This window comes from Sphaerodactylus townsendi, linkage group LG01 (assembly GCF_021028975.2).
Source record: "Sphaerodactylus townsendi isolate TG3544 linkage group LG01, MPM_Stown_v2.3, whole genome shotgun sequence".
NCBI classification, from domain to species: domain Eukaryota; kingdom Metazoa; phylum Chordata; class Lepidosauria; order Squamata; family Sphaerodactylidae; genus Sphaerodactylus; species Sphaerodactylus townsendi.
The window spans coordinates 22,938,179-22,961,382 of NC_059425.1; the positions used below are offsets into that span (position 1 = coordinate 22,938,179).

Sequence of the window (23,204 nt, forward strand, 5' to 3'; positions counted from 1 at the left end):
TTTGTGAAGATAATTCAGCAGAAACTGGTAGGGTGGCTTGCATTATCAGTGAGGATATTTTAGTCAGCGAGGCGTTTTGACAACACTGGGAAAATCTCACATTTTCGTTGCTGTAAGAACTCAAACAAGACCTCATCAGGACACGAAGGACTTCCCTCCCATAATGATTTTTCCCACCTCAGTTTTACAGTGCTGGATTCAATAGCCTCTCCTGCTAAGGTTCCTCTCTTGGCTCGACTGGCAATGAGACCCCTTCTAACAATGGTTCAGTCCAGCAATGAATAGTCAGAGGAACTGTCTTAGTATACCCATGCAGTCAATAGGCTGGGGGATGATCACAACCTCTCTGCACACATTAGGGTTATCAACTCTGGGCTGGGAAATTCCTGCATATTTGGAGGTGGAGTCTGTAGAGGGTGGTGTTATCAAGCAGACCTATGGTGGGAGGGGGAGGCCTGTTTCTATGACAGCCGTTTCTCTACCTATCCTGCCAACCTTGCAGGTAGCTAGTCGTGCAGTGCCAAGATGGATTCCAACCCTGCATTGGATCTGTGGTACCAATAAGGACAAGAACCTGCCTGGCCAAGATCTCCTTCCAGCGTTAAGTTGCAAACAGTCAGCCTCACCTTTTCTAAAGCAATTAGGAAAAGACAAAGCCTTTCGCCTGGGACAAAGCCTTATGCCCTCAAACTCCCCTCCAGTCTCCAGAGGGGAATATGCTAGTGATACTAGGCCCCAGGGATGTTTGGCTGCCATTGTCATGGGCCAGGGCTTTTACGGCCCTGACCCTGGCCTGGTGGAACGCACTCCCGGATGACATCTAGGCTCTGTGGAATTTATCTCAGTTCTGCAGGGCCTGCAAGACAGAGTTGTTCTGCTGGGCCTTTTCTGTTGGATCAGCCAGGCATCCCTCTTCTTAAAATCATCCTCAGGCCTCCGGCTGGGTGTGACACCAGAGGTGGGATCCAACCAGTTCTCACCAGTTCTCTAGAAGTGGTTACTATTTTTTTCTGAGTGCCGAGAAGGGGTTACTAAAGCAACCTCCCTGCCCAATAGCCCCATTGGCGCTACGCCACTGTTTGAATCCCACCACCATAGGAACCTGTTATTAAAATTTTTGGATCCCACCACTGTTTTTTCATGCCTTTGAATTCTTTTTTGCCATCTTCTTTAAACTGGCTTTAATATTTCTATATTTCTATTTTTTGCATTGTATTAAAACTATTGTATTATGTTTTCATTATTTTGTAAGCCACCTTTGGGGGATTGGCGGGATAAAAATGGAAAAGGTGATATATAAGGGGGAAGGGCGGTATATAAGTCTGATTATAAATAAATAAATAAATAAATAAATAAATAAAGAAAGAAAGAAAGAAAGAAAGAAAGAAAGAAAGAAAGAAAGAAAGAAAGGTCAGTTCTCATCTCTATCGTGGCAAATCCTGCCTCCATGAAACAAAGAGAATGCTAACTAATTTCATCAAGGTTTCCTTTCAGTGTTTCTTCAATCCCATCTTCTTGTATCCTGGCTAACCTCTAAGAAAGACCACCACCATCTGCATTGGCATCATCCCAGAGCTGTAATTGTACCAGTTCCACCCTAAAATCTAATCATCTCTGGACACACCCTGGTCTTGGGTAGTTAAGCCTAAGTGTCCACGTCTTGTTCTTCTCCAGAGAACAAAAGCCATCTTTGTCCAGAAAGATCCAGGTTTCTTAACATTGCTACAGGGCCAGATTTTTTTTGCTATAAATTACCTGTCCACCTGGTAGTCAGTACTCAGTGTTTCTAGACTAAATCTCTGGTCTAGCTATGCTGTGCGCAGTGTATCCTGAGCTGCCCTGGTTCAGTTACACGGCCTGTCAGTTGCCTTCACCCTGTCTCTTTAGAGCTCAATGCAGGCATTGAACTCTGCTTTTTTTTTGGACCACTGCTTCAAGATCAGGTAATTATCATCTTATTCCCCCGACCTATTCCAGACCTTTCCCCTCAATGATTTCTAAATCCTAGGACTGTGTGAACTCCTTGTGTGCTTGTTACCATTTGCATGTGCACGTTTATTCTTTTATTCTTTTCAAGGAAGCCTGTTAAACCTTTACCCCTCATTCCTGTGGATTTCTTGCAGAAACTCACTTATGTAAACTCTGGTGGAAAAGATTTTGTATTAGTGCCTCACCTCTCTTATAGCAAGGCCTGCCCTCGCTAATTCCCCTCCCCCCCCCCCCCACCACACACACACTCAAAAAGGGGGAAACCCCTACATTTTGGGTAACAGTTGGGGTTTGGAGATGATATTTGAGACTGGTGTGTCCATTACATGATGACAATCTGAGCTCCAATCCCAATGGAGAGAGATAGAACACTTACACTACAATCCTAAGCATGTGTATTCAGAAGTAAGTCCTATTGAATTTAAGGGGACTTACTCCTAGTAAGCATTTTTTAGGATTGCAGCCTTAGTTTGGTAGATGAGTTGAGAAGAGGCCCATCAGAGGCATATGAATGAACACAACTGTGCAAATGCCTCCCTTCAATTTTCAGACACATGAGCTACAAACAGGCAAGATTCAATGTGATGCCGTATAAATTCTGTTCAGTAGGCTCTCAGATGCTGTGGTGGCTGCATTTCAAATGCACTGGACACAGATGCTTTTCTTTGCATTTTCTTGAATCCCATTAATAACTAGAGCCCTTCACAGGATGAGATATTAGGAGATCATCAGGTGCATATTCATATCCCTTCATTAGCCCAGACAGCCAGATTCACCTCCGTGATTAAGATGCCACGAGGAAGATATCATCATCTATCATGTGGCTAGATGTAAATGACAGTTTGTCTGAGCAAATACAATTAAAATGTGTTCAGTGGTCACTCTGAAAGGGAATTGAATCTATGACGTGTAGAGTATCACATATTTGAGTACCTTTTATTTATAAAAATGTATGTTTGGCTACCACTTCTATTAAGGCCTGTCTAGCAGCTATTGCTACTTTTGCTATTGAACTGATCAACCAATTTGTGTTTGAAAAGCATCAAAATGTTTTTCAAAGGGTTCATGAATAATATTCCCTTCAGTTACACCCCACTCACCATTTCTGAGTTTGTCATTATTACTATCCATGTTGAGATTGGAACTCTTTGATCCTTTAACTATTGTTTTTTGCTTTATTTTGTTAGGATGGTGGGTTTATTTAGTCACAATTCCAGCATGCAGAGTGAGTAACTTGAAACGTGATCTTTCTTTTTCTTAAAATTCGCAAGGACAAGTTCATTCTGACTTTTTTTTAAAACTGAAAGTAGCTATCCAACTTCATATTAACAAGGATTTTGTACTGCCTGTTTATTCCTCCCCATCCAGCGGTGTATCTAGGGAAAATACAGCCCGGTGCAAAATTGAGTTTTCCGGGGGGGGGGGGGCGGGCTTTGGGGCGACCACCCTCCCCCACTACGACTAAACAACTTTTTTTTGCACCAGATCTTGAAGACAGTGTATGGAGCCTGAAAGAAGAAGGAGGGGTGTGGGGGCAATTTTCCACCCCCCACGTAACTAAATGGCTGCAGCCCAGGGACATTTGACCCCATATGTCCCCCTGGGCGGTACGCCCCTGTCCCCGTCCCAACGATGATAATCCTTCCCCATCAGCTGAACCTGCCAGCTGCTCAACACAGCCCCCACTAGTCTCACTAAGGTTTCCATAATCAGTGATTCTGTGTGAGTGAAGAGATTCACCATAATCTAAAGGAGACAGGATTGTTCTGGCCTTCGCCAGAACTGGTGGCATCGTTCAGATTAACACTGTTTCTTTATGCCACATGTTTGAGGGCCTTAAAGTGGTTTACCATATCTGACCTTATCACTTGGTGCCCCCCCCAGACACTTGGAGGTTGTGGCCTTGTTGCTGGGGTCTACTTTTTTGGCCTAACATCAGTGAAGCCATCTTCCTCATAATCTAAGGATGCAGTTGGCTCGGCTGTCAAATAAAAAACCAGCCCAGCCACAGGTTGGGAAATGTTTACAGGCTTGGGAGGGAAGGAACCTCAGTGGGCTACAAGGCATAGGCCCCTTCCGCACATACAAAATAATACACATTCAACCCACTATTGTTTGAAAGTGGATTTTGCTATTCTGCAAAGCTGAAAAGTGCATTGGAAGTTAATTGAAAGTGCATTATTCTGAATGTGTGGAAGGGGCCATAGAGTTCCCCCTCTCTAAAACTGCCATTTTTCTAGGGCAGGGGTCTGCAACCTGCAGCTGTCTAGATGTTTATGGACTACTATTCCCATCAGGCCATGCTGGCAGGGGCTGATGAGATTTGTAGTCCATGAACATCTGGAGAGCCGCAGGTTGCAGACCCTTGTTCTAGGGCAGGGGTAGGGAACCTGCGGCTCTCCAGATGTTCAGGAACTACAATTCCCATCAGCCCCTACCAGCATGGCCAATTGGCCATGCTGACAGAGGCTGATGGGAATTGTAGTTCCTGAACATCTGGAGAGCCGCAGGTTCCCTACCCCTGTTCTAGGGCCTAGGTCTGCAACCTGCGACTCTCCAGATGTTCATGGACTACAAATCTCATCAGCCCCTGCCAGCATAGCCAATGGGCCATGCTGGCAGGGGCTGATGGGAATTGAGGTCCATGAACATCTGGAGAGCCACAGGTTGCAGACCCCTGTTCTAGGGGAACTGATATCTGCAACCAGGAGCCCAGCTGTCATTCCAGGAGTTCTCCAGCCACTTCCTGACTGGCAGATCCAATGAGATCAAGCTGTCCTAGGCCATTTGGGTCAGGGCAAGTTGTGGAAAGGACCATCTAAGTTACAGCGGACCCAATTGGGTTTTCAAGGCAAGAGACTAATAGAGCTGGTTTGCCATTGCCTGCCTCTGCGTAGTGAACTTAGGCTGAGAGTGGCAAAGAACATCTTGAAAATCGATTGGTGGCAGGTATCATAAAAATGAAAGGCACATTGCAGGGTGTGATTAAGCACTGAAATTGCTTGTGCGTTGCTACCAGAAGGTGGAAATGCCATTGTTAAATCGACCTTCTTACATCAACAGCAATTGATTCAGAATCTAGATGCAAATAGTTTTTAAAATGCCTGTTTTTTACTCATGCTGGAGAGGAATTGAAATGCATTTTAGCAGTTTTTAAAATGCCTGGTTTTTTTACTCATGCTGGAGAGGAATTGAAATGCACTTTAGCAGTACTCCAGTCTAAACCCACTGAAATTAATGCACTTAAACTGGAGTAATTATGCACACCAAGTGGCACTAGCACTGGCGGCTCCAGGTTGGGAAATACTTGGAGATTTTGGGGGTGGAGCCTGGGGAGGATAATGGAGCATAATGCTGTAGAGTCCACCTTCCAAAGTGGCCATTTTTTCCAGCTGAACTGATCTCTGTCACCTGAAGATCAGCTGTAATAAGCGGGAGATCCCTAGCAACCAAAGTGGCATGTATGAATTTGGCATGAGCTAGCCATCAGGAAGTCCCTCACCAGGACCCATTGGGGCAGGGTGGGAAGGTTGAAAGAGCACTTCAGACTTAGGCAATTGACACCAACACATCAAGCAATGCTCTAGGAATACTCCTACTCTCTATGGTTTTCACCATCAAGAACAGGGAAACTCTTAGAATGGTGCTTGACGTCACTTCTGTGTAAGGCTGCTAGATCTGCTAGTCTGATGAGAGACCTCCCACTGGTCCTTGCTGGGCCAGAAGAAAGAAAATGAAGGGCCAGGAGAGGAATTGTCAGCAATGACAACATGCTGACTTCATTTCTAGCACGACCTGGAAATAATGCTGGTGTTTTGGCAGTGAGCTGCCCTCCTGTAAGTCTACAGTTGGAAGTAATGTTGCTGTATTCAGCAATGCTGTTTTGTGCAGCCTCTGCCCCTCAAACCTGGCTGGCAACCTATAATGTTAGTCTCACTGGGCCTCTGAGAGGGACTGTCCTTCACTGTAATCCATCTGTGCTAAGAATTCACTAGAGACCTTCTTATTCCATCCACTGACACACACACACTCATCTGCAATATGGGGATAAGACTACAGACATGACTTGTGGGACTATTATAAGGATTACAAAAAGATAATGCAAGTGAAGCACCTTAAAACCTGAAAGGATTATTAAACTGTGTTATTATTGCCTTGTTTTGGACGAATAATATCTGAGTAATTGTGTTGCTTGGAAAAACATATCTTGTCAAAACATTAAGCTTAAGATTTCACGATGAGCCCTTACTCTGTAGTCATCCTCACAGCTGGAGAGGTGATGATCAATTTAAATTCCCATAAACCTAGAAAGATGGTTTTTAGGGTTACCAAAACAGCTTCAAAATAAGGAACACATTATGAATCTGTTTAAAAAATGACGTATTGTGTTTATCAGAAAATTAACAGGGGATATCTTTGTAATGATGCTGCAGGTCTTCTTTTCCAAGATCAGACAGTGGCTTGACAGAGGGGACAGGTGATAAGCCTCAGGTCTTTTTCGTTTTCTCGAACGCATGCTAATGGTGAATTACTGACAGTAACCACAAGAGGGCAAGCTCTGTCAATAACATTTTCTAACCTGTGTACCAATAGAACACAGAAAAATCCCAAAGCATCATATAGTACTGAAATGTTCATTCTGGTTCATCATAGTGCAAGATATTTCACCTGCCGCCAAGCAATCAAGATCTCAACCTTTTAAAACAAAAGTTAAAAATGGATAGACCACAGATCTATGGAATTGTATCTCAGTGTAAATAGGAAGGGGGGGTTGGATTTGACATGGAATGGTACCGTGTTATAGCCCCTCAGATCCCCAAATACTGGCGTTTCTGTAACAGGACTGGAGAGGTCAGGGTACAAGTACCCCCTCAATCATAAGCCTCATTGAGAATGCCATCTTCAGCCAATTTATATCCTTAATATGTGGAACTCAATGCCCTAAATGGGTGTAACTTTGCTTAGGATGACACTGCAGGTGATCTCCAACCTATGGTAATAGCGTTGTGAGGACAGCATATGAGAGAAGCATATATGCTGCCCTGAACTCCCCAGAGAAAGTGGGATGATTGACAGACATTGTTATGAGCCAGTCCCTGGACACTGAGGTAGAGCCTGAAGTCACTGTGGAGCCAGAACTGACTCCTCACGAGGAAACACAGACAGCAGAGCCAGCTCTGCAAGCCAAGGAATAACCTGATGAGAAAGTCCTTCCCTGCAAGCCAAGGAATAACCTGATGAGAAAGTCATCAGGAATGAGAAAGTCAAGGTGAGAAAGTAATCAGGAATCTAAGAGCCAAGTAACGTGCCAGCTGCACAAGGGAAAAAGAGGATGCAGTCCCAGAGTAAAAGGAGAAGTGATTGCATTGTTGGTAGATATGGCAGAAGGCTCTGGGAAATGGAGGCATCTGCATCTGAGGAGGACTGAGTCCTTGCTGGATCCTAGCCTCATTAGTTAGAATCTCCTATATAAACCCTGACTTGGGCTTAGCTTTGCCTGGTTGCAACAAATGTAATTCCTGGTAAGTGTCATGCGCCTGGTCTTCTTCTGAACTCTGGCCAGTGCCTTGACTCTGGATTGACTTGATTATGCCTTTGCCTGCTGCTTGCCCTGACTCTGGATTTCAGACTACGCCTTTGCCTGCTGCCTGCCCTGACTCCGGACTGTCTTAACTGCGCCTCGCTTGCTGCCCACCTGGATTCTGGTCTGTCTGGCCATGCCCTAGCTAGCACCTGTCAGCAGCACAGACATACAGACTTGTGATTGACAGAACACAGCTTTTCTTTCCATGTCCAACATACTTGACATAGGATGCAAAAAAAAAGAAACCTATACACTTGACAGAAGCAAGAAGGTCTTTTGTCATGATTTTCTAGAGTTTCTTCAAGCTTCTAGACCAGTGGTGGGGAACCTATGGCACGGGTGCCAGAGGTGGCATTCAGAGCCCTCTTCGTGGGCACGCACAAACAGAATGCCCCCACACACATCTAGGCTGGCCTGGGCCGCTGGGCTTGATTATTAGCATTAAACCTAAGACCTAGTTTTGGGGAAGCAGTGTAGGTAACCCTGTTAAGCGCTGTTAAACCCCACTGATTTTTATGCGAAGAACTAAAGTGCGATCCTTTACCTGGGAGTAAGCTCGGTTGCTGGCAATGGGGCTTGCTTCTAAGTAAACCCTCCTAGGGTCGCGATTCACCCGTTGGAAGAGTTGTACGGTTGCTTCAAAGCCAAACCACCAACTACCACCAAGCTTACTCCCGAGTAACACACGCCTTGGAGCCAACTGTTTTTTTCTAAACTAAAACCTCAGTATTCAGGTTAAATTGCCATGTTGGCACTTTGCGATAAATAAGCGGGTTTGGGGTTGCAATTTGGGCACTCAGTCTCAAAAAGGTTCACCATCACTGTTCTAGACCCTCTCAGACACTGCACAGAAAGATCCCTGTCAAGTTGCATTCTCATTGCAGCTGTTTTTCCTCTGCTGACAAATACTCTTCTGGCCTGTTTACACAAGACATTTTTAAAAAGCCATATAAGGTTTTCTTCTCCACCACTAAGGTCCTCATTCTGAGCCTGCTAAGGGGATCTATTCTGCCTGTTACAAATTATCCTCTAAGGGCTATTGATTGCAAATGAGTAGCAGCTTGAGGTAATTTGGGGGAGATAAAATATTTAGGGTGCATCTTCAATAACAGGTAATCCAGATTAGCTACCACTTAACACTCTTGGATGTGAGTGACTGTGCCCACAATCAAAAGGGCAGGAGGAAAGACTTTTTTTGAGATTCTAATCTGCAATCATATGTACTTCTAGATCTGTGGTTTTCAAAACCTTTTTTAAAGAAGCACTTATCACAGGTGCATTGTATTTTACTTTATTTACTATTTGATTTATAGACCGTCTATCTATTTCCTGTCAGATTTGGTATCCCAGTTCATCGCAAAGGATTCTGGGAGATGAGTCTAGAGTGTACAAGCAGTCCATGTGGAGCACTACCTAGACCTCTTGCCTCCCTTCCCTCATTGTCTTCCAAGAACTCTGAAGTGTAAAACACTGCAGCATCTTCCACTACTGCCCATTGCAACAGAAGATTGATAGGAAGGGCCATGCTGTTTTCAGGGAAGCTTGATTTCATTGGGAAAACTCTTGGTACTCTTCCAAGGAGATTCAGACTTCATCAGACACAGTTTAGAAAACTTCTGCTCCAGATTAATCAACACCGAGTATGGGGGTCTTGCAATATGTTCACATCAGACGTGTTTTTCCCTTTGTATCTCCAACGTCACTAGGAAGTGCTGATGGACAAATCGAGGTCAGGGAGGCAAAGACCAAAAGAAAGCTGGCAGAGCACAGGAAAGAACACTATTTCAGGAACGTGTGTTGGACTGCAGTATAACTGGCTGCATGCCTGTCCCAGGCTTAAAACTTCCTTGACATTTGTGGAATGCACTTGTTGCCTGAGATGGAAGGGGGGATAGGAATTAGGATATCTTGGCCCGGTTGAGCCAGTTTTGACTCTTTGGTTGTGAAGAAAGTATAATGAACCGTGAATTTAAGGCAAAACTTAGAGTATCCTGACTGGAGTGGCAGGGTATAAAAACGAACTCTTCTTCTGCTGCAGCTGATCACATGAGAAAGAACTAAGCAAAAAATCTGTAAGATTGCAGTATGATGTGCAGAGTCTCAGCATTTAACACACATTTTTTCAGGTATCAACACTGGCAGAGAGGCAGATGGTAGAAAAACTGTACTTCATTTCTTTGTGCTCCCTCAACAGCCTCGTATCTGCCATCTATTCAGCAAATAACTTGCTAGTCATTCATGTGGGGCTGTGGAGACAACAAACTTGAAAACAGCATTGCACTGACCTGTAACTGGCAAATTACAGGCAAATTACAGGCAAAAATTAAAGTTTGTTTCTTGAACTGAAGCTGTGTACAAGTTAACCTTATGTTTGGTTTACAGTTTCATCTGTAGATCAAATGAAAAAGTCTGCATTGTGTAGAATGGGTCTTCTAATTTATAACTGTAACGTCCAGCTTCAACTTGCATTAATGGCACAAGTAATGCATACAAAACACACTTTGGTTGTCTGAACTGCAAATCCCCTCATCAATATTATAAAGATATGTAACAAAAATGGTCCAATTTGATTTGATATTAAGGGGGGAAACTCTTTGGGTTAACTTATTTACATTACCATGTTAGTGGTATATCAGTGTTGAGGCTTACGATGCAAACATTAAGTCTCCAAGTGTGTAGGTCTCTGTAACAGAATAATGAACTGCTGTTATTCATTTGCAAACAAACATTTTCTTCAAAGCAACAACTTGTTCCTCTTTGAAGTAAATGCTGAAATAAACATAACCACATTTAAAATCAAATAAATTCCACATGTCAGGAATTTAAAAAGTCTTAATACAACTGTGTGCACAATGCTTCTGTGTAGGAGGCAATCTATATTTTGGATTTCAATGCCTTGGGCACTGGAGATATTCTTTTAGATCTCATTTTAGCATTGGTTATGTTTAGCATTTTTTTAGAACTGAATGTACAGTTTGTATTATCCTTTGACAAATCGCTTATTCGTTTATAAACTATTCAATCTCTCTTTTTTTAACCAGCACCTTATGACAGATATCACAGGGCATTTTGTTAAAGAGTCCAGTTATGGCTATTTTTATTTGACTGTCTCATAATCCAACCATTGTTTATTTTGATCATTAATCAGGAAACTCTCAGGAAGTATATTCTTTTATACAGGTGAATTCACTATCCGTTGGGTGCATTCAAATTCATTTTCAGTATCTGCTGGAAATTCATGCTTTGGGTTGATTTAATATACTGCGCCAAGAGCTTTGGAGGATCTTTCAACGCTCAATTAAGGTCAGTGTTTCGACCACTTGTAATTTTAATTTATGTGGAGGCACTTCTCTGCCAGACAGCTAACGACCCCCCCCCCCCAATTCCCTCATATTTGCCTATTTAAGGCAAGTCTTCATAACTTATTCCCTCTCCCATCAAAAGTCCCCTAATTAGTCATAAAACACCACACCCACTCATCTAAACTCCCCTCAGCCTGCTACGAATCACCCCAATCCAACCCTCCGCGCTCCATTGGTCCGCGACTCTTCTTCAGCTCTTTTCCTTGGCCTCTCATTGGATAACTTCCCGTCAGTCATCTCTTCCCTCCCCCGTCTCCCCCGCTTTGCTTACGCCAGCCTTTTTTTTTCCTCTCCCTCTTCTTAGAGCCGGCATCCCTTCTACACACGCTGTCCACGCGCCGCCATCCGGCTTCTGATTGGCTCCTGGGATTGTAAACACGGCTAGGCGGCCAATGAGAGCGCTGTTCACGAGGGCAGCACGAGGGGACACGAGCCGGCCGCATGGAGCAGCTCGCGATCAACAACTGCGGGGAGGGTGAGAAAGGGGAGGAGGAGTATAAAAGGCCGCATCCGGGCGGAGCCGCAGACTCGCCTGCCCGGCCGTGAGTGCGAGAGCTGCGTCCGTTCAAAGCCAAAATTTGCCTCTTAACAGGCTCTTGCTGGGCGCTTGTCCGGTTCCAAAAACCATTCCAAAAAGGACTGCAAGTTGACCAAAAAAAGTGCAATTGAACCTTTGCAATTTTGGGGTGCCTTTCAGCCTTTCTTAAAAAAAAAAATCCCAGAAAGTCTCCAAAACCAAAAACCCAGAAAATCTTCAGCACCAAGGAGGTTGAAGGCAACCCGGTTGGCTTCCTTCCCAAGCAAGGTCTTCCTTCTCATTTCGCCATGGTGATGTTCAAGAAGATCAAGACCTTCGCCCTGGCCTTCAGCGAGGCTGACAAGGTCTACTCCAGCGGCGAGAAGGTGGCCGGTCGGGTGACGGTGGAAGTGACCGAGGTCACCCGAGTCACCTCGGTCAAAATCTTGGCTTGCGGGGTGGCCAAGGTCTTGTGGATCAAAGGACCCCAGCAGTGCAAGCAAGAGATGGAGTATCTTCGCTTCGAAGATGTCCTGGCGCTGGAGGACCATCCCGTTGGTGAGCATCCATGGGGGGGTCCTCGTGTGGTTAACTGAGCCTTTTGTTCTGGGTCCTGGTGGGGGCTTCATCATCTCTTGACTTGGGGAAACCTGCAAAAAGAAATGAAAATGGGACCCCAGTGTTTTCACTTCCCATCTTCCTTGGCACCCTTGCTTGGAAGTGAACCTCATGGGACTTGGTTTGTAGTCAGTAGAAACAAAGTTGTGGGTTTCGGTTTCAGTGTCTGGGATTGTCTTCTCAGATGGGCGCAGTATAATTTAGCCAAGCGGAGGGCTTGAAAAGCAGTCTAAAGGAACAAAAGCTAACTACCAGTTTTCTGTATCTGGTTTGTCTGGTTCACACAGCATTTTAGGTCGTAAAGTTGGCCTAATTTGTTCTTTAAATTCATTTATGGCCTACTTTTGTCTCTGAAACTCAAGGCTGATTGTAAAATGCAGTTCAATCATGTAGCGTATCTACTAGACAGTGGATTGGGATTGCAGAATTAGAGAACAATAGGGGTCTTACACATCTTCTGATGTAATGTAGGATTGGAAACATGGAATGAGGATGGAATGCAGCCCCTTTAAAGTTGTTATTTTAATTCCACTCTCCTTGGTGGCAGTCTTGGAGTTTTAAGTCTGACAGACTAAAATGAGATTTACACTATAGTAAATCACACATGGCAAAAGTGCCTTAGTCTGAGATGTGATAGGATGCACATTAGGAAACAACATATAATTTTAAGGCTTGAGTATTGGGAAGAGGAGGGAACCTGCTAAATTGAACAAAAGGTGTTGGAGAGGGTGGGGTGGCTCTTCCACTGTACTGTCGAATTGTGCTATATTAGCTTCCAGAGGAAAAGAGCAAGTACAGTACATCCCAGAAACAGGTGCTGCTGTTAGAAATTGGCTGGCTAGATTGTCTGGTTACAAACATGTACCAGTCCCCTGTCCCCCCTCCCCCCCCCCAATAGCTATCAGAGTTGGCTGGGGATCTCCGCTAGTGATGAGTGAGCTGGGCAGTGAGAAATTCCTTAGACTGCTGGCCCCTGTAATTCATTCCTTGCAGTGTTACTTGGATGGTGTTTATAGAGGGAGGTACATCTCAAAAAAATGTTGATCTTAATTGCATGCTCTTGTAGTATACTCAAGGAAGAGGTGTTTATTGACCTTCTCGGTCCTCTGCTAATATTAAGGATATCTTAAAATCCTTAAGGCTAAAGTTTCAATGCCTGTCTATGCACTTTGGTAAAGTTTCCTCCTTAACGATAGTATCTTAGGTTTCTCCATTGAAGTTGTGTAATGTATTTTAAACTGTTTTATCAGGAAAGCTAATGTTTTTCTCCCATTATGATATCTTTCATAGATTCAGATGGCTCGGTGATTCTGAGGCCAGGGAACACCTATGAATACAAGTTTGGATTTGAGCTGCCCCAAGGGTAAGTATTGGTCAAGTGTGGCCACCAGAATGTCTTACAACACAAAATTGCTTCTGTCTAAGCTTCCTTTGTCTAATGAACATCTGCGTGTTTTTTTCCAGACCTCTTGGTACTACATTCAAGGGGAAATATGGCTGCGTTGATTATTGGGTGAAAGCGTTCCTGGATCGCCCATCCTTCCCAACTCAAGAGATAAAGAACCACTTTGAAGTTATGGATCAAATTGACGTCAACACGCCAGACTTGATGGTAATTGTCTTTGGGGCTATTACTTTAATCTCACAACTCATTTGGCAGCTAACCCACTCGGTCAAGTTTATCGTAGCATCTTGTGTTAAACTGACCATCTTTCAGAAAATTCTTAGTGGGCCGATCCAGAATTGTTCGCTGAAGTGCTTGTGTGCCTTTAAATCTCTGGCCTGAAGTTGAAGTTCATCCAAACGTCTCGCTTCAGTGAATGCTTTAAAAAGACATTTGTGAATAGTTAGTTACAATTAAAGCGTTAAGTGAGGAGCAAACCAGTTAAAATTGGACAAAGGGCAAAAAGTCAAGCCAAGGTTTATGTGGACGGGAAAACAGTTTGGAAACAGAGCCGCTGATATTAGAATTCCGACTCATATTTCTTTATGTGCTTCTTTACAGTCGCCTGTCTCTGCCAAGAAGGAAAAGAGAGTGTCCTGTATGTTCATTCCTGATGGTCATGTGTCTGTTAGCGCCAGGATTGATCGCAAAGGGTTCTGTGAAGGTGAGTCCTGGGTCCCCATCACTTTGGGGAATGGGGTATTGATGGGAGGAGGGTAGAAATCCTTGTATTTGAGAGCTGTGATAGTTCTAGAGCAGGGGTCTACAATTGGCCATGCTGGCAGGGGCTGATGAGAATTGTAGTCCATGAACATCTGGAGAGCCACAGGTTGCAGACCTCTGTGCTAGAGGTTACTGATGGGAACTACTGTCTAAGCACAGCTCAAGACTGCAAGTTTGGAAAAAACCCAGAGTTAATGGGGAGCTCAGTATACTATAGCTGATACTAGGAAAATTAAACAAATAATAATAATTTTAAAAAGTCTCATTCAGTTCTGAAGTAGCCCTGAACACATAACAAAGAAGCTCTGTTGAATTTGAATCTGTAATGGTCTTCTGTAGCTAAGTTTTTTTCTCCAACCTGCTCTTCCAGGTGATGACATCTGCATAAATGCCGACTTTGAGAACACTTGCTCCCGAATTGTGGTGCCTAAGGCAGCCATTATTGCCAAACACACCTACTTGGCCAATGGGCAAACCAAGGTCTTCACCCAGAAACTGTCCTGCGTCCGAGGCAACCACATTGTCTCCGGCATGTCTGAAACTTGGCGTGGCAAGACTCTCCGGGTCAAGAAAATCAAGCCGTCAATCTTGGGCTGCAACATCTTGCGTGTAGAGTATTTCCTACAGGTGAGGAATCTTGATCGTAGAAGGCAGTTGCTGTACTTGAAACTGTGCTTGAAGGGTTCTTTCAGTCTGTAGCAGCTATACCACAGGTGTCAAACTCGTGGCCCTCCAAATGCTATGGACTACAGCTCCCATCATCCCCTGCCAGCATGATGCTGGCAGGGGATGATGGGAACTGTAGTCCATAACATCTGGAGGGGCGCAAGTTTGACATCTATGAGCTATACTGAGTTAATCATTGTGTTATCCAAGTACTCAGGTCATATCTATGTGTCAGGTTTGATTTGAGCTTGGGTGTGGCCCTAAAACTTTCAAAGGCTGAAGGCTTGACTATGAGTGCTGTAACTGGTAGCTACATTTGGAATTTCCTGGGCAGAGAGGTCCCCACCAGACTTCACCCATACCTTCCTTTCTAAGCACTTGTATGTGAGCAGAGAAAGGAATTGGAAAATCTTTAGATCTGGATTAAACAGCAATTTTTGCAAGGTAGCTTCATAAAGTTGTTCGGTGCCCTTGAATGGGCAGAAGGCATACCTCTGAAATGCTTTTTTAGTGATACTGTGAAGCCTTGGCATATGTTAAACAGCTGTCAACCTAAATGTGGGCCAGCATTCATCTTGGGGGTGGGGGGAGGGAGCCAGTTTAGAGATTTCCCAGGCAGTTCTCAAAACTGTGTTTCTCATGATCGAGCCTCACCGGTTTTCTTTATCTTGTTGCAGATCTACGTCAGTGTCCCAGGTTCCAAGAAGATCATCCTGGAGCTGCCCCTCGTCATTGGCAGCAAGTCCTCCGGCATCGGCAGCCGTAGCTCCAGCATGGCCAGCCAGGCTAGCTCTGAGATGAGCTGGGTGGACCTCAACATCCCTGATGCTCCAGAAGGTGAGCAGAAGCCCTTTCTAGTTCTAGGAAAAAAGAATGCGGCCCCTAGACTTGGAGTAGGAGAGTCAATGCAAAGGAAGTTGATTGGGGAAAAAGGCTTAACCTGATTCCAATTAACCTGTGCCTTCTTCCTTAACAGCACCTCCCTGCTACCTGGACATTGTCCCTGAAGATCACCGCTTGGAGAGTCCCACAACTCCTCTTCTAGATGAACTGGACAACTCCTTTGACAGTCCTATCTACATGTATGCACCGGAGTTCAAGTTCATGCCCCCACCAACTTACACAGAGGTGAGGCTTCCTGGTTTTTCTAGACTGAAATACAGCCATAGACTAGGTGACACACCTGCCAGAGGATGCAATAGTGGAGTATCCAGTCTGTCTTTAATTTCTGTATAATTCTCCAGCATTTTTGGCTGAACATCTGACTTGGGGGCAATTCAGAGAAAAGAACCGGCTCCCTTCTAATATTTGAGAAGAGTACCTCTTGTCTTTCTAATAAGTCTGTAGCAAGTGCAAATGAGGGAATACCACAAAATAGAAATGGGAGAGGTAGAGTGACTATGAATTAAAGGAACATTGTCTAAGGAAAATCTGTTAATGTTTGAGTTAGGGAAAGATGAGGTTGTTTCCCCACCACTATGTGCAATCTGCGTCTTCAGTAGGAAGGAAAAATGATTGGATTTGCAGACCTCAGGTATTCATCTCTCCCCGTTTTATTCTTTCCCTCTTCCAGGTGGATCCTTGTATTGCCAACAACAACATTCAGTGATCACCAGCTAAAGCAAGCAACTTTCCATAGTTGTCTTCTCCAGCCTTTTCTGGACTCGTTTAAGAATTGCACTCACAGATTGCACCAGGTGGAAAATTCCTGAATTTTCTTCAGAAAAAAAAAGGAAGACTTCATGGTGGCAGGACACTTCGCTGTCTTGTAGGGAAGATTACAGCCATCAGCAAGGAGTAGAATGCTGGGCTGTGTTCCTTTAATGCCTTCTGTCCAGAGAGACTCGGCGTAGGTTAAGAGAAGCCTCTAGTGCCAGAGGTGGGTCTTGGCTTCTCTACTCCCTCCTCGAAAAAGCTTTAAGAACTGAACCCCACAGATCATCAAATGCTGAAATAAACTGTTGAAAATAAAACTTTGGGGTAGGAGCAGATGGAAGTTCTAGAGTGGAGTTCTAGCATGTGATGCTTTCCCGTAGAAACGGGGAAACCAACACGATAATGATTTAGGGGAAATAAAGATAAACAAAATGTGGCTGTGTATGCCACAGATAGGTGTATCCATAACTTTTGTATCAGTGATCAAAAGCATTTTGAAGTTTATGATCTAGCTACAGACATTGCGGGCAGAGTGTGGGTTATGTCTGACTTTCAATATTAAAACAAGCATTTTTTTTCTAGTATGTGTTGCTTTCTGAACAAATTGTTTTTTGAAAATTTAACACTTCAGTCTTGTGGGGGGGCTTTTATGTGTGGCAGAAGAGTTGTTGGGATGTTCTGTAGGTGGTGTTAGATGTTGGATTGTCATGTTGGTGCTAGATGAAGAAGGGAAGAGGTAAAAATAGAAAAAAATGTATCGGGTTGATATGTCTTGCTGTTTTATACTACCAAATACTCCAGGAGGATGAGAGCGCAGCCTCGAGAAGAGACAGGCTCCTATTTCTGAGAAGTTTTTGTATGTTCTTTATGTTTTCTCGTCTAACAAGCATCTTGGACACTTACAAATGTAGCTTTCAAAAGTGAGCAGTTGTGAAAGACTTGCGACTATTTATGTAGCACTTGATGTCCTGATATCCTGTATTTATGTTTAACTTGGTATCCTTAGTGTAAACCAATGTTTTTTGTAAGGGAGAAGAATCCACTATGCCTATTTTCTTATTGTATCTCTGGTTTTGTTTTTGTCTTGTATTCTGTGGACAAACCAGTGCTACGGGGGGAGAGAACAGAGGAGAGCAGCCTCACATGGTGCAGGGATTAAACTTGAGGCCTTGAAGGAGGGCATCTTCTTCGTGCCTTCCTGTTGCACTGAGAACTCATGCATTCCCTCGCTGCCTTGGTGTCAAAAACTCCAGCAATATCTTAATGCACTCAACCAAAGATCTGTGGTGCTGAACAGCTCTTTACAGTAAAAGCCAAACACCTTATAGCCATAGCTAAAGGCTGCACAGTGCAAACTGTTTTGTTCCCAAGCTGCTCTTCTGTTAACTGTTTTTCCCCCCTCACCAAACACTGGGTTTATCCCCCACTGACAGAGTAAAAAAATGCACTTTTTCAAAAATGTATCAATAGCACTGCATATCCAGAGTATTAACTGATCCTGGGCTTTGTTACCCCACAAAGTACTGTTGTTAAAAAGATATTGCCTAAGCAATGGTCAGACACCAACTTAAGTGTACTGATTTTTTTCTACTGTTTTGTTTTCTGTGTATTTTGCCTTTTGTATGGGTTTGAAATTTTAATTATATTTTGTACTGTTGTCCTACAGAAAGCCCCTTTTAGGGGTACTGTTTATAATAAACTTTTCAAAACTTAAAGTGGCTAACTTCTCGTGTGGTCTCTATGACTGGGATGGGGAATCTGTCACCATCCCCAAGTTCTCTGTGTAAGAAGAAGAGTTGGATTTATATCACCCATTTCTCTCCTGCAAGGAGACTCAAAGGGGCTTACAAACTCCTTTCCCTTCCTGCCTGCCCCCCACAACAAACACCTTGGGAATTGGGTGGGGCTGAGAGTACAGAAGAACTGTGACTAACCCAGGGTCACCCAGCTGGCATTTGAATTCCCCAGATTAGCCTGCACAGCTCAAGCGGCAGAGTGGGGAATTAAACCCAGTTCCTCCAGATTTCTGTGTAATTGCAGAGGACTTTAAGGACTTTAAATCGAGGGGTGGGGAGGAACCTCCTGGGAAACTGAAAGTGTAGTGGTCAGTTGCAACATATGTAATGAAACAGTGAAAGCCATAGTTGGTTTGACCTTCCCACATTTCTTCCTAACGTAGTAGTAGATTTCCCAAATGTGTTCCAGAACAGCTCCCAGCCCAGTTCTACATGAGATGGGCTTTCATGATGAGCACTCCTAACATACTCACTGTTGGTGGGGGCCCACTTTAAATCCACAGAGGGTTGTTTTGGGCAGATCACTGTCCATTTGGCTGTTGCTTCAACAGTTCCCTTTGTGCAGACCCTGGATTTCATAATTGATTGTTGCCCATGTACTCAACAGACCCTGCAGCCCTCGCCCACAGGTCATTACACCAAGGAGACGAATTGAATTTGCAGGAAAAGGGTCTGTTTGTTACAAGTGCATGGCTTAGAATGGCAAAGCAGCACAGATGCTCCTAGACCCATGGTGGCGAACCTTTGGCACTCTAGATGTTATGGACTACAATTCCCATCAGTCACTGCCTGCATGGCCAATTGGCCACCATGGCCAATTGGTCTGCAACCTGCGGCTCTCCAGTTGTTCATGAACATGCAGGCGCGGGCTGATGGAATTGTAGTTCATGAACAACTGGAGAGCCGCACGTTGCAGACCCCTCTGTTCCACAGAAACAATGCTAGTAGGGTTGTACATTCCACTGCCACAGAGCAAAAGTATGCAGGATCCACCTGAGTCCTAGTGCCTACTAACCCTCCCCCCTCCCCAATCCATTTGAAAGTGAAAATACAATTTGGCATAAATGCTCTTGTATCAAAGTACCATGTTCAATAATGCACAAAATAATGGTTTTGATGTAAAAAGATGAATTAAATTTCTCATATTCGTTCAGGACTATATTCTAATGCGGAAGCACACAATTTCCTCAATCACTGCACTTCAACGGACCAAATTATCTTCTTTCTGTGGAATAGAGTGCAGAAACCTTGAATAATCCACCCAGAACTCAAATAGAGCTGTTCGAGGTATGCCCAACTGATTTTTTTTAACCCTCCCTTTCAAGCTCTATCCCTAAGTGCCATTTTATGAACAGCTTTCAAAATGCTCTACAGTTCAAAAGTAGTTTGCTTTGCTACAGAATAGTGTTTCTGGGATGCGATAGATTTGTGTGTTGGGGTTTGTGTGCTTTATTTCCCACCAGGTAGAATTCAAGGGGAGGGGCTGCAATTTAGTGCTCGAGCACCCACTTCACTGGCAGAAAGTCCCAGTTTCAGGCTCTGGCATCTGTAGTTGAAAGGATCAGGGAGTAGGTAGAAGAAGAAGAGTTTGGATTTATACCCCAACTTTCTTTCCTGTAAGGAGACTCAAGGTGGCCTACAAGCTCCTTTCCCTTCCTCTCCCCACAACAGACACCTTGGGAGGTATGTGGGGCTGAGAGAGTTCCAAAGAACTGGACTAGCCCAAGGTCACCCAGCAGGAATGTTGGAGTGCGGAAACACATTTGGTTCACCAGACAAGCCTCTGCCACTCAGGTGGAGGAGTGGGGAATCAAACCCGGTTCTCCAGATTAGAATCCGCCTGCTCTTAACCACTACACCACGCTGGCTCCTAGTAATGGGTAGAGATCGTAGAGGGCTCCTAGTAATGGGTAGAGAGATGCTGGAGAGCTGCTGCCTGTCAAAGCAGACAATGCTAGTCTTGATAGTCAGATCACTGGACTCAGTATGAGGCCGCTTCATGTGTTCAAACACACAATCACCCCTTGGAAGAGTCTGATGTAAGACAGGCTAGGGGGGAATTTTATGAAAGAGATACGACTCCAGGCTGTTCGTGGGGAAGGAACTGGCAAAGAGGAGGGAACCACTTTAACCCAAACTACCAAGGTTTGAGCTTGGGACTTTCTATATGGCAAAGCAAACACATGCCCTACCATCGTTCAGTCCCGACTGCTCCCCTGGAAATAGATGAAGCCATAATGGTCAAACTCAGCTTAGAGTTGAAAGGATATTCTTAAGGATGGGTGGTGCTCAGAGTCTAAGTTGCGGGGCAACGCAAGGGAGACCGTAAATGTGCAAAAGTCCATAAAAGGGGGGGGAAATGATTTCGCTGGTTGCTCCATCCTGGCAACCGTGTTATTGACAGACTGCCAAACTCCACAGTAAAGGAAACAAAACCAACCTAATCAGAAAGCTACCTGAGATAAGGCAGATGAAATCTTGCAATCAGAACAGAGGGCAGCAGCTTGCAATGAAATAGGCGATAGAGAGGGCAGCCAGCCGTGTTTGCTGTAATCATGGCTTTGGTAGATGGAGCTGGATACGGGAAGTCCCAGCAGGCCAACATATGCCAGGAGATAAAGGCAGCGTTTCTGCTGTCTTATGTAAGCATCCTTTCATCATGTCTGTGCAGGCTGACAAGGCTGATAAGGCTGCTGAGGCATCAACCATTCGGTTTCGAACTGGTCAACTTCCTCAAAGGATGGAGTCTGTGCCACCCTCAGCACTTTGTAGCCCAGCTCCTTCGCGGATGCCTCGTGAAGGGAGCTGAACGTTACTGAAAAGGGTTTTGTCTCCCTCCCAAACATGCACACATCTTGAAAATCTGTATCATGTGGAAGACTCACTGTGCATCAGATGACGCCAGGCTCATGCAGGTTGCTCACAGAAGTGAGTCAAGTCGCACACGGTAGATAAAACAAGCAAAACAAACCCACAAATAGCGGATCATTAGCAAAGAAGGTACAGAGAGAAATCTCTCACCCGCACAGCGGTACTCATTCCATTCCTGAGCAAAACCCATCATGCATTGTTCAAGCGTGTGAACAATTGTGGTGAAGTGATTAAGAGTGTCAGACTAGTAATTGGGAGAGCCAGGTTCAAATTCCCACTTATGCCATGGCCACTCACTGGGTAACCTTGGGCCAGCCAGAAACTCTCAGCCTAATCTACCTCACAAGGTTGTTGTGAGGTTAACATGTAGGGGAGGAGAACAATGTAAGCTGCTTTGGATACCAGTTTGGAGGAAAGGCAGGATATACATGAATTACAGAAAGAAAGAAGAGCCAGCCTGGTGTAGTGGTTAAGAGCAGGTACACTTTAATCTGGAGAACTGGGTTTGATTCCCCTGCTCTGCCACTTGAGCCTTGGAGGCTTATCTGGTGAACCAGATTAGCTTGTGCATGCCAACACATGCTAACTGGGTGACCTTTAGAGCCATAGCGAGAGGGAACTGCACCTAGGGGACTTGTGTACCCCACACCCACACTGGAATGCCCCCGGATTGGGCATGCCCAGTGCAAGACACTGCCCCCCCACCCCTGGGTGCTACGCCACTGGTGACCTTGGGTCAGTCACAGTTCTTTGGAGCTCTCTCAGCCCCATCCACCTCACAGAGTGTTTGTTGTGAGGGGGGAAGGGAAAGGATATTGTAAGCCAACTTGAGTCTCCTACAGGAGAGAAAGGGAGATATATATAAACTCTTCTTCTTTTTCATATCCCAGGGCTTGCAAAATGTGGGTGTGTGCTTAATGCATGTGTTTCTTGGTCTTGAGGAAGCAAGTTGGTAGTGTTGAAGCTGGGGTTATCAACCTGGAGAATGTGAAGTGAAGAGAAATACAGATGTACTATTGAGTTTTCAGCGATTCCTAGAACTACCCTAAGTCACTTCTGGGTCACTGAAAGTGATGTAACAGCATACAGGGAGTCACAGCCAATGCCCCCACCCCAAACCTCATGTTGGGTGCTAGGCATAGCCTGCCAACCCTTAAAGTCAAAAGGGTTTCTTTGAAAAGAGGAAGATATGCCCCAATGAAGTAAACAGAAGGGACCACAGGGCCTGAAAGAAGCATAAGTTAATAACATGTGAAAAAATAATTTGAGGAATGAATTGCTAAATGCCTCAAGGCAAGCAATAAGCATTTCTTGAAATATATCCAGATCAGGCAACCATTAGGTAAGCAGGAAGGGGTTTGGATGACCAAGGAATAAAAGAATTGTTAAAAGAAGATGTGAAGATAGAAGAGAAGCTAAATGAATCCTTTGCTGCGGTTAGTATGGAAAGGGCAGGGTATGGGCCCAGCTCAAAGCAACTACTTTCAGGAATGGTGTCTAAAGAACTGAGTCAAATTGAGGTGACGAGAGTTGAAATTTTAGAGCAGGAGTACTCAATATGGTACCCATCAGTGGGGACGATGGCCTCCACCAAGTGTTTTAACCATTGGGTGCGACCAGGTGGGGGGGTTGACCAGCAGGGGTTCTGACTGGCAATTGGAGATCAGAATTGGCTATGAAAATCATTAAAAATGTTTTGTCGAAGGCTTTCACAGCCGGCTTCAACTGGTTCTGGTGGGTTTTCTGGGCTGTGTGGCCGTGGTCTGGTGGATCTTGTTCCTAACGTTTCGCCTGCATCTGTGGCTGGCATCTTCAGAGGTGTATCACAGAGGGAAGTCTGTTACACACTGTGTCTAAAGAACCGAGTCAAATTGAGGTGATGAGAGATGAAATTTTAGACACGGTGTGTAACAGACATCCCTCTGTGATACACCTCTGAAGATGCCAGCTGTGAGATCTCCAGCCACCACCAGGATGT

The 23,204-nt window shown here is 44.6% G+C and overlaps 1 protein-coding gene across 1 annotated transcript; it reads left to right on the forward strand.

The window, feature by feature from the left end:
• The first annotated feature begins 11,449 nt into the window (after positions 1-11,449).
• Positions 11,450-18,274, forward strand: LOC125442285 (thioredoxin interacting protein). The gene is made up of 8 exons (XM_048513568.1): positions 11,450-12,010; positions 13,361-13,433; positions 13,535-13,682; positions 14,076-14,178; positions 14,608-14,864; positions 15,581-15,740; positions 15,880-16,031; positions 16,477-18,274. The coding sequence occupies exons 1-8, from the start codon at positions 11,761-11,763 to the stop codon at positions 16,510-16,512; spliced, it is 1,179 nt and encodes a 392-aa protein (XP_048369525.1). The 5' UTR covers positions 11,450-11,760; the 3' UTR covers positions 16,513-18,274.
• Positions 18,275-23,204: the final 4,930 nt, after the last annotated feature.